Source organism: Anguilla anguilla, chromosome 2 (genome assembly GCF_013347855.1).
Source record: "Anguilla anguilla isolate fAngAng1 chromosome 2, fAngAng1.pri, whole genome shotgun sequence".
NCBI lineage: Eukaryota > Metazoa > Chordata > Actinopteri > Anguilliformes > Anguillidae > Anguilla > Anguilla anguilla.
Genome location: NC_049202.1, coordinates 65,048,822 through 65,064,276, shown reverse-complemented (window position 1 = coordinate 65,064,276; position 15,455 = coordinate 65,048,822). Strand labels below are relative to the sequence as shown.

Genomic DNA, 15,455 nt, shown 5'->3' with positions numbered 1-15,455 from the left:
TTTTCAAGAAAATTGAAACAGATTTTTCCGCAGGTTTTAGCTGGTCTGGCTAGCTGGTTTAATTGTGTTGTCCTGCGTTGGGTAAGTTTGTCCACCTGCTGGGTCGTTTTCACAGACAATTGGTGAAAATGTCTGCCATGACTACAATTGAGGAGGTAAGTATTACACACAGCATGGTTCAGTAATGGGCTATTAGATTAGGTATCTATCTTAGATAAGGCACTTATCTTCCCCGCTAATATGCTATTTCATTTGGTGGTCACAGGTATGTCACTGTGCTTGGACATTATTGTAAACCTACCTGTTATTAAGACTTCAGTAATCATTTCTGTATCAATCGAACATCCTACATTGAACCTTTAAGTATTGGGTGGTGAAACCTGATCATTCACATGGCCTACCTGTTAAGGTAACTTAGACTATGAGAGTGACTTCAAGAGACTACTGTCACAGATGGCTTTCTGGGAGGTGATTCTACGGAATCATTTTCATCTATACCCCCACCCATAGTTCAAACTCATTCTTACATTCCTATCACATCTGGACCAGCTGCTATTGCTAGATTTATAGCTTTTAAATTAAAGTGATCTAATAATATTTAATATTTAATGCCCATTCTTTCAAAATGTCTGTGATTTTAGTGCAATACTGTAGGTATAAGCTGAGGAAAAGAGGTAATATTTTTTTAGACAGCAGTTATACTAGATTTTCTGGTATCAGTGACAAATCAATGCATTTGCACAGCATATTATATTCTTAGCTTTAAGCCAGTACTTTAGTGATCATATGAGGTGATTCTTTCAGATATTCACTCATAATGGGATCCTGCGTGAAATGGATCCCACAGACATTTCATAAAGAAGAAAATATAAATGTATGCTGTCAGCATCTGTATGAGGCCACACATGATCAAGTTCTCCTAAAAACCTTTATACCCAAAAAACTGTCACCATGTTGTGAGGAGACTCTTGCTTTATTTTAAAGCAAGAGTCAAACTAAAAAAAAAAAAAAGAAAAAATTAAATTGCTTGCAATTTGTTTTTCTAGCATATCTGGTCTATTCTGTGACACATATTCTTCTAAACATATTATATGAAAAATATTGTTGAGCGATGCGTGCATGTGTGTGTGTGTGTGTGTGTGTGCACTTGTACATGTGTGCGTGTGTTCCTAGAGGTGATGGTTTTCTGGGTAAGCCAGTCAAACCGATGACATCAGCACTGGCCTGACCACCTCTTGGCCCCCTCACCCCCAGCCCAAGTCTGCCTCTGTACCTCTACAAATGGAACATTCTGGACACACCACTGCAGGGGCTGATTAAGAAATTAATAGCAGAGATTGAATGGCAGAGGTTGAAGCAAAAACAGACATGAGCATTTGTCATCCTGGATCTGCTGGACATGTGTGCTCAGAGATCATTCTAGCTTAGTCCATTGCCCCTGGCAACCAGCTCCACCCAGACCACACACACACACACGCACACACGCACCATCTTCAAACTGATTTATTTTCGAGTAGGAGGCTGATATACGAGGCTGTTTATCCTGATCCTCTCAGGAATAGCTTGGCGTGACTGCAGGACTCATGTTTTCATCTCTCTCTTCTACACCGCGCGGCAGATCCACTCAGTGACATATGACGCAATACATCAGTAATGTAATCACATATTTGGTCCACAGGCAGTACCTCTTTAAAATTAAAAGTGCTATTAGTCTGCATTGTGGTTTTGTGAAGCAGACTGATGCGGATGGCATCCAGTGAGCCGTGACAAAGCCTGCCGGACTGCAGCTCCTGCTCACTGCCATGCGCCCATTAGTATTCTGCTCCCGCACCCAGAACCAACGGTCTTCCTCAACACCAAGTGCAGGGGGGCCTGCGGCCTGCAGTGCCGCGTTCTGCCACCAGAGGGAGGGAGAGCGTAATACATTTCTCTGACTGACATAGATGGAGATACAGTAGTCTCGCTTTCCTCCATCACAGCAATTAAAACCTCTGCTCTCAAAAGGCTGCTTGTCCTGTTTTTTAAACATGTCACATGAAGGAAACCTGTTGTGCTCCTTGCGATTCGGTCTTGTTGCAATGTGACTTGTTTTCAGGCTTTGTGCAATTCTGTTGAGAAAATACACATGGTGGATGGTACAAGGTGATGAGTGAGGCTTCAGAATAAAACAGAGGAAACAGATCTAACATTATTGCCCCTTTTATTTTCTAAAACTTATAAAACAGATGTAACAACATTGGCCCGTTTATTTCATAAAACAGATGAAACATGATTCCCCTCTTTTATTTGAAAAGCAAGCAGTACAACACTTCATTCACTAGTGTAGCCAGCAATCTATAGACACATCTCGTTCTGAACCCAGGACACTAAATTTTTCCTTCTAGGTCAGAGATAAAGGTTGTTTGTGGATTTTGTCGGCTTTGCCACTGATCATCATCTATACTGACACATTTCTTGAAATATGTAGAACACCTTCTCTAGTATTACAGGACAGTAAATGTACCATTAAAATGCTAGATGGTGATTCAAATGCTCAATAAAGTGAATGTCTCACATAAAAGATGTGAATTTCACAGTGCTACATTTTCAAATTTCCCTGCTATATTGGAGATGGCATCATTTGTTTTGTTTAGACAACAATAAGTACAGCAATATAGTTGTGCACAATAAACACAATTTTAGAGAAAGCTTTTGAATATTCTCTGTATTAACTAGTTTATAATTAAATCTGCACCAAAGATCTTCCCAGAGATCCTCCTAGGTGATGCGTCCACCGAAAACAGGGGTGTCAAACTCCAGTCCTGGAGGTCGCAGAGCCTGCAAGTATTTATACTACCCTTTCAATCAGCAGCCAATTAAAGCCTGCGAACCATGGTGTGTGGACTCTTCTGCCAATCAATGACTTAAAGGAATCACTGGTGCTGAAACACACCGAAAACCAGCAGACACTGCGGCACTCCAGGACTGGATTCTGACACCTGAGAACTAAAGCAATAATTCCTGCCGCTGTTGGGTCTCGTGGTCTGGAATCAAATCCAGGCTATGCCAGTGCTCACTATAGCTTGGATTCCAGCAAAGTGACTTCTATGGGGAGAAGGTATCGGTCACCAGTGTACTCCTTGCCTTACTCAATAACCAGCCAAATGAGATCTACCTGTACTAACTGGAGGTACAGACTTCCTGGTGAAACACAGCCATCGGACTGCTGAGTGAAAGGAAATAAATACTGGTAGCAGGCCTTCAGGAGGACACACACACTACCATTTGGAGGCCCCACACATAACCTTTCGGGGGACCCATACACTACATTTCGGAAGACACACACACTACGTTTTGGAGGACCCACACACCCCCTTTTGGAGTACCCACACACTACCTGTTGGAGGACACACACACTACCTTTTGGAGGACCCACGCACTACTTTTTGGAGGACCCACACACTACGTTTTGGAGGACCCACGCACTACCTTTTGGAAGACCCACACACTACCTGTTGAAGGACCCACACACTACCTTTTGGAGGACCCACGCACTACCTTTTGGAAGACCCACACACTACCTGTTGAAGGACTCACACACTACTTTTTGGAGGACTAGCATGCACTGTCCCCGGCTGACAGAGGATGCTTTAGCAATACTATCCTGCATTTGAAACCAGCAGAATGAATAAACAGAGGGAAAACAGTCATTTTAAGACACAAAGCCAGCCGCTGGCATAAACATGCCGTCTATGCAGTCATTTAGGGCCACAACCATCCCTAGAAAGCACAATTCAAGCTTATTTTTATTTTGTATTTTTTTAATGTTAAAGCACTTTGGGGGACACAACAACATCCTGGTTTAAATCCACAGAAACCCTAAGGCTGGCTCTTGTCTTCACAGAGAACTATTGTTATTATTTTTATTTTTTACCAAACATCACATCTTTATGATGTTTGTTATGTGGTGGATGTGGTTTGTTAAAACAGTCACCATCATTCATTTTCTAACCCAGTTTGGACACATCAACCATGAGCGAACACCTAATCTGATACAGAGAAATCATGGTTTCACAGGGGACACATCAAGCTACAGCTGTTTGCTTTTTTGTCCTTAACTTGAACCATAATTTGACCTGCCCTCACTTACCATGAATAACTCCACAGTGATTATTTCATTTAAACGTGACGTATGAACAATTTCATCATCTAACGTCTGAACTGTGGAGTAACATTCAGTTTTGCGTTACCATCACCAGCAGATATAGAACTTGGTAGTAAAGGCATCGCAATCTGATGTTCCCGCTAAAATATGTACCTCAACAGTACGTCAACATAATTCGTCAATATCTGGCATGGAAATGAAAGCATAGCAGATTACAAGTCAAGCTTTGTGGAACAGGCAAAAAAAAAAAAAAAAAAAAAAAAAAAAGCATCATTCTCGTGTAAATTGAGTTGCCCACTTATGAAAATCGTAACGCCGCCATTAGCACTTAGCTCCATAGAATATAATGTCTCCGGAGAGGAGTTAAGACCCGCGTTGCAGTCACTGTTTTGTCGAGCTCTTAAGGATCGGGTGTTTATTTTGGGTCTGTTCTCGGCGCCGTGGAAGTACTTACTGTTCCGCAGCCCCGAACTCGCTCTGACCCAAAAAACACAGGTGAGCGCCGTCTGCAGCTGTTTCCTGGGGAAACAAACACATCATTAGCACAGATCACTCATTAACGCTCAACTCTTTCCTTCTTTTTCTCTTTTTCTTCTTTCCCCCTTTACCAACACTTGTTTTTTTTATTTATTATTTATTGCTGTATATTCTACACAACACAGAACAAACTCCAATCATCAGGGGGGCCCTCAGGTAAAAAAAAAATGGGAGGGAGGGTACCCAAAATAAAGAAAATAGAAATTTACACTTATGTAATGATTCTTAGCAACAGCACTTAAAGAGACTCATCTCATCAATGGTGCTCTATTTATGAAAACTAGCAGGCCAGTTAAAGTGAAACAGAGGCTTTTTAAAGTGAAACATAGTTTGTTGAGCGTAGAGGTGGGTTCATTTCTTAAAATTGCACCAACTGAGGCTAACTTAACATTTATATATCTCAGCCTCAGAATTAAAACATTGGGGGGGGGGGCATTGGGGACTGGCTCACTTGTGCTAACTAAAGCCTCCAATCGAATATGGGCTCTGCGGCGAGGATGCGGATAATGCTAAGGGCTGTCTAAAGCCACATAGTCATTTCTTTTTTTTCATGCCATTTTCTCCCCAATTTAGTCGTTATGCCAATTCCCCGTGTGTATCACGGTCCTGGTCGATGCGCTATCCTCTGTTGGACTGGGGAGGGTGTAGACTACCACATGCCTCCTCCGATACATGCCTTCTCTGATACATGTGCCCCGACCAACCAGTAGGAGTCGCTAATACAATGATCAGGACTCATACCCTCACCGGCTTTCCACCCGTGAACACTGCTAACTGTGTTCGTAGGAACATCTGACCAAGCCGGAAGTTCCGCTGCCGGGGAGTGCTTATACCTCTACACTACCCGGACGGCCCCGCCACATAGTCATTTCTGTACCTCTTTCACACGATTGGTGCTCTTACCTTACTGAAGGGAACACACTGTGCCGTCCATAGGGCCCACACCGTGGCCCGTACCTCTGAGCTCCCCGCAGATGATCAGGGGCGCGTTTGCAGCGGCAGTCCTCTCTGGCCCGTGGTTAAACGCCCACGAAGCGTGGCCACATGGCGCAGGGACCCTGCAGACCCACGCAGAGCCACGCAGACCCACGCAGACCCACGCAGACCCACGCAGAGCCACGCAGAGCCACGCAGAGCCACGCAGTCAGGCGCTCTCGCCCGCGCGGCTAAGACGACTCCCATCACACCCGCCCGCCCGCTCGTTCAGTTCGTCTCCCGCACCCTGACCGGCGGAGCGGAGCGGGGCGAGAGACGAGGAGAAAAATAAGAACGGAACAGAGAAAGAGAGGAGGGCGAGCAATGAAGAACAGAGAGCAGGGACCGAGAGTGACAGAGAAGGATGAAGAAGCCTGGGATGAGTGGTGCACCAAAGGGGGGGGGGGGGTGGGGGGGGGTGGGGGGACTGAGTGACACACGGATTCACCCAGAGGACATGCGCAGCAGGGGAACACGAGGGACACGCAGCATCTCAGCAGAGACGGAGGGGGACACAGAGAACGTGTGTGGAAAAGAAACAGATGCAGGCTGAGCACGGACAGGGATAAATACACAGGGATAAATAAAAAGCCACAAAAAGGCACACACAGTTTGTCAGATGGTTTCCTATTCACAACTTGCTGATATTTGTTCCCTTGAAGAAGATACAGTATTTCAGCCCATGCAAAAACTCACTCTGATATTTATAATCATTTAAGCTGTTTAAGTGCATCATTAATTCAGCAAATTATGTACAAAATCATTTCTGTGGATTCCTTGTATTTTCATTTTGCACTAAATTTCCTAAAAGATTGTAGAAAAGCATGCAAAGTATACTATTTCTAAATACAGGTTTTTATTCATGAGGGTTTACAAACAGACGGGTATTTGAGCAGAATGAAGTTTTCTATACGAAGGACAAGTTCCAATTCCAAGGGGTAAAATAGCCCGCCTAGTGTAAATGAATGCAGTGTATCGAGTGCAAAGCTAATCATAACTCCATCAGTGTTGTGAATGAACTGAACCTGAGAGGGGCATTCCCTATAGGCCCTTCCTGACCCAATCTCAAAAGCACAGCAGAAGTATTACTGTTTGTCAAACTAGCCATGCATAGCCACAGTACTGTACAGATCCGGATTATTTGCAATGGGGGCACAAGCACACGCGAGCCATTCCTCATTGTGAATGCAGAGCAGGTATGGTGCTGACATGACAAATATCGCTCGACTGCCTGACGTCCCTTCTGGCGAAATCCTCGGAACCCACTCCTGAATGCCATTGATCTTCTCCCCGTGTGACATACTGAGTGCTCTACTGCTCCAGATGTGCACAGCTTTCAGCAGCGCACAGCTTTCAGCCTACACAGCTTTCAGCCAGCACACAGCTTTCAGCCTACACAGCTTTCAGCATGCACACAGCTTTCAGCCTGCACAGCTTTCAGCAGCGCACAGCTTTCAGCATGCACACAGCTTTCAGCCTGCACAGCTTTCAGCAAGCACACAGCTTTCAGCCTGCACAGCTTTCAGCCATCACGCAGCTTTCAGCCTACACAGCTTTCAGCCTGCACAGCTTTCAGCCATCACGCAGCTTTCAGACTACACAGCTTTCAGCCTGCACAGCTTTCAGCCTACACAGCTTTCAGCCAGCACACAGCTTTCATCCTACACAGCTTTCAGCCTGCACAGCTTTCAGCCTACACAGCTTTCAGCCTGCACAGCTTTCAGCAAGCACAGCTTTCAGCCTACACAGCTTTCAGCAAGCGCACAGCTTTCAGCCAGCGCACAGCTTTCAGCAAGCGCACAGCTTTTCAGTGGCACCTGCGGGAACCGCTATCACAGGGGAACATGCCTGGGGGGGACAGATTTCAAAGACGTACGGTGCAACCAATTGCAGTAAGTAACCGATGGAGTTTTAACTGGGAATCTCAGAAGCCTCAGCTATGTGAAACCAAGTTAGACACACGGACTGCAAATGAAAGCTTAAATGCAGACCTTTGGGGCAGCAGCTGTACGGTAAACACAAAAATGCATTTCACTACCTTCACGCCGGGCGGCCAGGTGAAATTCCCGGGCCCGGGACAAGATGTCTGTCTTTATCACTCAATAGTATTTACCACAAGTTCACAGATCTCTGCGTCCTCCTCCTCCAAGGCTCGGGATGATATACCTGGTTAGCCCTTAACCCCCCCACCCCCCACTCCCACCCCCTGCTCACCCCCCCCCCCACCCCCCCCCCCCACCCCCCCCCCCCCCCCACAACAGCAGCCCTGTCTTCACATTCCTGCTGTCTTCGCTTCAGCTCCTCCTGTTCGGACGCTAACCAAAAACGTTATTAGCTCACTGACACCCATGCTAATCCACATTACTCAAATACCTCCAGTGCGGAAACGAATTTCGATGAAACGCCACGCGTCGAAATCGTGACCTCGAGGCCGGAGCGCCGAAAATTTCCACAGAAAGACGCGTACCCCTGGAATGGCCAATGAGGGCTGCAGAGCCAAAGCCAGGGTAACCGAGGCGACCGAAAGGCGGGGCGATGCCGCTCTTCGCAGCGAAGTCCCGCTCATTTACTGACGCTTAAATTCATTTCCCTGAGCTTCTGCACCCCTGATTGACTGCACGACAGCAGAGGCACCGTTGGAATACCTGCCGAACGTTACTGGCAGCCCGGCCCCGGACATGTAGGCTCGGGGACCCGACCGTAACGTCCTGACGGCGCAGAATAATAAGACACAGAAGAGCTGCACGGTTGTTTTTGCTCCCTCTGGGGTTTCAATTTTATTATCTCCAGGACTTAATGCATCCAACTTTAGGACCATTTGGTTTTTGGCACCTTTAAAGATTTTTTTTTTTTGTTCATTTAAACAACAACGCAACTCAAAAAAATGAAAAAAGAAAGAGAATTACTAAGGCTGTGTGAAATTTAAAAATAATATACATACATACATACATACATATATAAATAAACCAGCATTTAAAAAAGGCCTTTTGTTTGCTGCAGTTTGATTTGTTTCACTCAAAGCAGAAAATGAAATCCCCACCCCCCTTTCCAAAAAAAAACCAAAAAAACAAACAAAATTACACACACAACAGTAACATTTAAAAAGTTTTGCGTTGTCACTTTCCCCCTTATTATAATTATTTTCTAAAACTTAAGTTTCTCAAGAGCAGATTCACTGTAATTTTAGCATGCATGTAAATTTCTTTATTTGTGAGTCAAATAGCTTCATTTCTTGTAGTAGCTCGTACTTGTCGATTTGTCGTCTTGGTTGTCTTTTTGCAAGTGTTGGTCTCTTATTCTGCGTCCTCTTCTTTTTCTCCCTGCTACCCTTTCTTTTTTCAGTGAAGCTCTCGCCCTTTCATTTAGCTTTTTTTAAATGTAGCTGGTGTCCATAGAAGGGCTAGATTTGGACTCACTCTCCTGTGACAACCAAAAAAGAAAGTGAACAGGGCCCCAGAAAAAGACGAGAAGGTTCTGTTAAAAGAATAGAATTTGTCTAACATTGACTTTACACATTTTTTTGTGTGTTTCTCAGCAGCTGTGATGGCAGAGTATCTGCATTTCCTCTTTTATAGTCCTTAAAGCAGTTAGTCAAGATGAGTCTTTTCACTTGTTTGCATTTCCACGATGACTTTGTTGGCTTGTTTTTGCGTCAGGAAGTCTGTCTGTCATTTATTAACTTATATATTTATATATAAAATCAATACATGTATTTATAAGAGTTTGCGGTTTGGGTTACTCCCTTTCAGACCCAAAGCTGCTGTGGTTCACAGTTTCAATGCAAAAAAAAAAAAAAAGAAAAATCAAATAAATCAGTAGATTTATAAATAAAAAGTGAGGTGAGGGGGCAGGGGGGAGGGAGGGAGAGCTTGCAGTCCCATCTGGACGGAGGAGAGAAGCGAAAAGTCAAAATCGAAATCAAAGTTACAAGCTGACCTTCCCTCCCTCCTCGTTGGCCCCCGCCCTCGTTACCCAGCCCTGCTCCAAACAGAAGATAACCCCGCTCTCAGGACTTCATTACCCACACTCCCGCTCGACCACTCCCATTTCACTTCAAATCTTTACAGACATTTTTTAAATTTGTTTAAATAACGGTAGATGGGGAAAATCATGCATTTTTCTTTTTTTAAACATTTTTCTTTTTTTTTCAACATGGAAACTCATATATCATTATATCTTTATAATGTGGGGCATCCTCCGTTCCCTTCTCTCAAACCCCCCCCCCCTCTCCTCATTCCCCTCCCCCCCACCCCTTTCCTCCGGGGGGGGGCAGCCTCATACAGGGGTGGTGCGACGATTGGCTGTGTTAGTGTGGGCGGAGTCCTTCAGGTCCTTCTGAATGCAGTTGTGGACCTGCAGGAAGTTGTGGTCCCTCTCGGAGTTGTAGGTGGCGGTGGGGGTGCCGGAGGACTTCAGCGGGTCCCGGGTGAGGGTGTACATGGAGATCTCGGTGGAGGGGAGGGTGTTGAAGCCCTTGAGGCCCACGGGCGAGGCGTCGCGGGAGTGCGAGGGCTCGGTGGACCGGGAGCTGGAGCGGGACCGCTGGCGGTAGCGGTAGCGGTAGCTGGGGATGCGCGTGATGGCCGAGCTCTGCAGGTAGTCGGGGGTCCGGGCGCCCACCCGCAGCTGCTTGTGCCGGTCGATGAACATGTGCACCGCCAGCACGCCCACCATCTCGGCGATGATGAAGGACAGCGCCCCGAAGTAGAAGCTCCAGCCGTACGAGTAGCTGTTCTTCTTGGAGTCGCTCTTGGAGGGGTCCCCCGCGTTGGCTGATATGTACACGATGATCCCTATGATGTTACTGAGGCCTGGGGAGGCAGGAAGTGACATGGGTCAGGACAGGAAGTGGCTTAGCTCAGAATCTCACAGAGTTAATGACACTTTTTCTGTTACAGGGATAATAAAATGGATATTATGGAAATCATCTTACAGGTAGAAACATTGAGGAACTCCATCAGTCATGGGGTACATACAGCAGAAATTACCCTAACAGTGATCTGTGGATAATTTCTGGCTCTAATTCTGGGATCACTGTGGGACTTATCAGGAAGTAGCCATAAAATATTCACCAATCACTGTTGTTGTATTGATCGTAACCAACATACCCATTGATTGGTAGAGCTCCTCTCTGTTTTCTGTGAGTATGGCTACCTGTACATCACAACTGTCTTATGCCAATTTTAAAATCCCTGTTCTGTTTCAAACAGTATGAAAAGCAGAGCAATATGGCAGATCAGAGATAAGAGTCTGAAGAGGCTCCACTAAACAGAAACACACTGGCCTGAATTCAACTGATTAAATTTCGACAAAAGTTTGACTCACAATTAAATTCAAGTGTTATTTCGTTTCCTTACAAACACAGTTTAATCAACTCGGGCAATCACCAAGATTAATCTGCGAAACAGCCAAAAGAAATAAAATGAAATAAGAAATAAAAAAAAGGTATCGCATGCATATGAGTCACCGTTAAGGACAAACAATGAATGAGTCCCTCACCCAGAGTTAAATTCGCTTTGGGAGGTTGAAACCAGCGCACACCAAGGCCTCCAAGAAAAATTCTGCTCAACTTAATAGAGTAGTGACAACTGACACTGAATCCAGCGATAATCAGATTACAGCAGCCTTTTCATGAATCGAAAGAGTAAGCAATAACAGTGCGCCAGGAAGCTTTGAATGATTTTGCTGCAGAATTACTGAAACAATGAAAGAGTAAATTGGAGATTTGGCCATTATGCTTTCATAAAAACTCATTACAACATGTCTAAATGGCCTCAGATAAAAAAAAAACACATGGGGATTATTTTAAATGGAGAGAAGGCTTTACTTAATGTTCAAACATTACAGCCCCTAAAATCGACTTTGCTTAGCCTATATTTTGTCTTTGTTTAGCCAATAATGAGGACAAATTCAATCTCTTTCCATTTTCTCTCTCTCACCCACTACCACAGACACACACACACACACACAGGCACACACAGGCACACACAAGCACACACATGCACACGCACTCACACACACACACACACACACTTACACACACTCACACACACACATACACACTGGTCAGTCAAACTTGTCAAATCTGTGATTTGGAATCTATGATGTTCGATCGTAGGGAAAGCATGTCAGGAACAATGTATTTTTAGAGTTCATTCCCAATGGATACTTAGCCTAGCAACGGGAGCATGGCAGAAATTGAGTCTCACACTTCCAAATGTTCCACGGAAGGATCCTATTTGCAGAGAGTGCTCAGCTGTGATGTGCTTGGGGGCACAGACTCTGCGATGCAGAAGGTGTATGGGTGTTCGCTGTGAGCATGAGCATGCCTGGCCGCAGTGATGTCATTATTCTGCTGCGGATGCTCACAGGGAGTTCTGTGCGAGGTCACAGTGTGCTTAGGGTCAGCACAGCATAATTTTCAGGGCTCTGCCTGAGGTCTGTCTCTTTATTTCATTCTCTCTCTCTCTTTCTCTCTCTGCAACAAATAATTAAATTATTACAATATGGTGAATAAAAAAAAGACGTTCATCATATTACAGCAAGTATTAACTAAATCTTACAAAGGAATTATATATATATATATATATATATATATATATATATATATATATAGCATTTTATCTCTGGAAAAGAAAGCAGAAAGCAGCTTCTTTCTTCACTCAGTAAAACTGGTCTTTGTCATAACAGAAATTGAAAAAATGTGGATGTACTGCTCTTTTCTCTCGTGCCTCTGCACCTCTTTTGCGCTCTCCCCCTCTCGTGTCTCTCTCTCTCCCCGACTGTCTCCAGTCTCTCTCATTTCCTCCCTCATTGCCTCTCACTATCTTCTGGCTCTAACCTGTATTGTTATCTCACTTGTTCTCGAGCATGCTCTCTCTCTCTCTCTCTCTCTCTCTCTCCCGCGCTTACGTCTCTGTCTCTCTCTCACCTGCTGACACGAAGAAGATCCCGGCGCTGAGGATGATGTTGTGGCGGGACTTGTAGAACTCGCTGGCGGCGATGCACAGCCCCCCCATGAAGAGCAGGATGACGCTGAGGATGGGGAAGATGCTGGAGGCCCGCACCGCGCCTGGACATGGGGAGACAGAAGGGGACACGCGGGGGGAGCGAATCACTTTTCAGCCTCTCTCTGCTCGGGGACGATGGCTTCTGAAGGGGGTGGGGGGGGGGGGGGGGGGGGGGTACAGCCTGGGTGAATCTTTTTCTGGACTGGGAGAGCATCTTTAAGAAGGCTCTCTCATGCACACACACACACACACACACACACACACACACACATTTACAAACCTAAACACAAACACATGCATGTATTTGGTGATTTGATTGAGGCTTTTAAATTCATAAAGGGGATCAACAAAATGAACTACAAGAGATTCTTCAGGTTGACTTCTGTTAGCAGAACGAGGGGACATAAATGGAAGTGAGCAAAAGGTAAATTCCATACAGGCATTAGCAAGAATTTTTCTCACGCAGAGCAGTCAATGTGTGGAACAGCCTGCCAGGTCACGTAGTAGAGGCAGAAACTCTGGGGATTTTCAAGACTAGGCTTGATACAATCTTAGATACTATCTAGTCTGTAGGTAATCAGAGCACTAATTTAGTCAGGAAAATGGCAAGCATTGTTAGGTTGAATGGCTTGTTCTCTTCATTGTATTATGTTATGTTAAATGTACACACACACCCACACACACACACACACATACACTTGCTCCATGTCTTCAGCCTCTCTTGGCTGTTTAACATGCACACTAAAACTTTCATCAAGCTGGTTAAAATTTCACCACATTGCCATATCTCCTCTGCTATATCAGCACTTTTCTTCTGAAAGTGCTGATGACAAGTGAGCAGGGGAACTTCCAGGAGGCTCTTCCAGAACACTCTGTACTGCCTGGTCCTGGATACAGTGCAACCAAACTACCAATAAGATCTCCCATATGGTCTTTCATTTATTCATATCTACTAATAATGCAGTGCCATGAAAAATGGTATTCGCACCCTTCCTTATTTCCTCTATCATTGCATATTTGTCCCATTGAATGGTTTCACATCCTTAGACAAAATGTAATATTAGACAAAGGGAACCTGAGTAAACACAAAACAAATTTCATTTTTTAAATTATTATTTCATTTATTTAATGAAAAAAGCTGTCAAACACCCATAACACCCATGTGAAAAAGAAATTCAGTTGATGGCTGAAGACCTTTTGCCATACTAATGAAGAAGGTCCCTCAAAACGACACCTGTCCAACAGATCAGAATCACTCCTCAGGAACCAAACAGAGATGCGAGGTTACAGCTGGCAAAGAAGTACCTAAAAGAGCCCACAGAAACCATGTGATCACTTCTATCAGAAAGATGGCAAGAGCAAAGTGTGGTGGCCGAAAGGAAATGCACAAGATCCAGAGTAGCCCACCCTCATCTGTGAACCATGGTGATGGGGGGGGGGGGGGGGGGGGGGGTGTTATGGTTTGGGCATGTATGTGTGCCACAGGTACTGGCTCACTTCAATGATGATGTAAATGCTGATAGCGGCAGCAGAATTCTGAAGTGTACAGAAGCATCTTATCTGCTCAAGTTCAAGCGAATACCTCTGAACTAATTGGACGGCACTTCATCCCACAGCAAGACAATGAACCCAAACATGCTGCTAAAGCAACAAAGGAATTTTTTAAAGCCAAACACTGGCAAAATCTTGACTGGCTTAGTCATTAAACTGATCCAATTGAACATGCGTTTCTTATGCTGAAGAGAAAACTAAAGCAACTAGCCCCCAAAGCAAGTAGGAGCTGAAGAAGGCCACAGTGTAGTCCTGGCAGAGCATCATCAGAGAAGATACTCAGCACCTGGTGATGTCTATGGGTCACAGACTTCAAACATTGCATGCTAAGGGTATGCAACAAAATACTCAACATGACTACTTTCATTTACATAACATTAACATGTCCCAAACATTGTGGTGTCCTGAAATGGGGGACTATGTATAAAATGTGCTGTAATTTCTACATGGAGCAACCTGTTTGATTAGGAATAAAAAATTGTGGAATACAGTGCCAAATAAAAAAACAACTAAACCTCTTTGTCCCAAGCATTATGGAGATTACTATACATGCAGTCTCTCCTCATATTTGCCAATAGGCTCTCCCACATAGTCTCTTTGCATACATGTCTATGACAGGAATTAATTTTAATTGCACAGTTGAGGTGCTTCTTCGCCACCAATCAGTGGTATCATACCAGATGACCTCCAAGGTGCATGCAGTCACACATGGTCACGTGCGTGTTGATCGATTGTCAGAAAACAATCATGTACAAGAGTGAAACTCCCTGCTTACAATACAGTACACTGAGAGAATGACATACCATTGACAAATGCTTGAGGATCTAAAATAATCATTGGCACTCACAGAGTAGTTTTAAAGACAGAATCTGACAGGCTGTTTCTAATTCACACTGTTCAGCTCTGTCTAATAGACAGACAAACAGACAGATGACCAATGGGAGCAGTTATTGAGAGATTTAACTGTCTTATACAGAGACATGCTGATTTTTCTGCTAAAGTTTCATTCAGAGGTGTTCCGCTACTCCTCCTATCTCTTTCAGCCTCCTCTACCTCAACCCCTTCTCTCAATTCTCATTGTGTGTGTGCTTATGTGTGTATGCATGTGTGTGGGTGTATGTGTGTGTGTTTGTGTTTGTGTGTGTGTGTGTGTGTGTATGAATGTACGTGTGTGTGCACGCGTGTGTGTGTGTGTGCGTGTGTGCACGCGTGCATGTGTGTGTGTGTGCATGTGTGTG

At 44.6% G+C, this 15,455-nt stretch overlaps 1 protein-coding gene across 1 annotated transcript in view; it reads right to left on the bottom strand.

The window, feature by feature from the left end:
- Positions 1-9,898: 9,898 nt before the first annotated feature.
- The window catches only part of cacng2a (calcium channel, voltage-dependent, gamma subunit 2a), a 68,804-nt gene continuing 63,247 nt past the window's right edge, over positions 9,899-15,455 (bottom strand). The window contains exons 3-4 of the mRNA XM_035403042.1: positions 12,588-12,728; positions 9,899-10,467 (exon numbers count right to left, since the gene is read on the bottom strand). Of these exons, the coding sequence (XP_035258933.1) occupies positions 9,932-10,467; positions 12,588-12,728 (677 nt within the window). The 3' untranslated portion in view covers positions 9,899-9,931. The remainder of the gene's footprint in view (positions 10,468-12,587; positions 12,729-15,455) is intronic.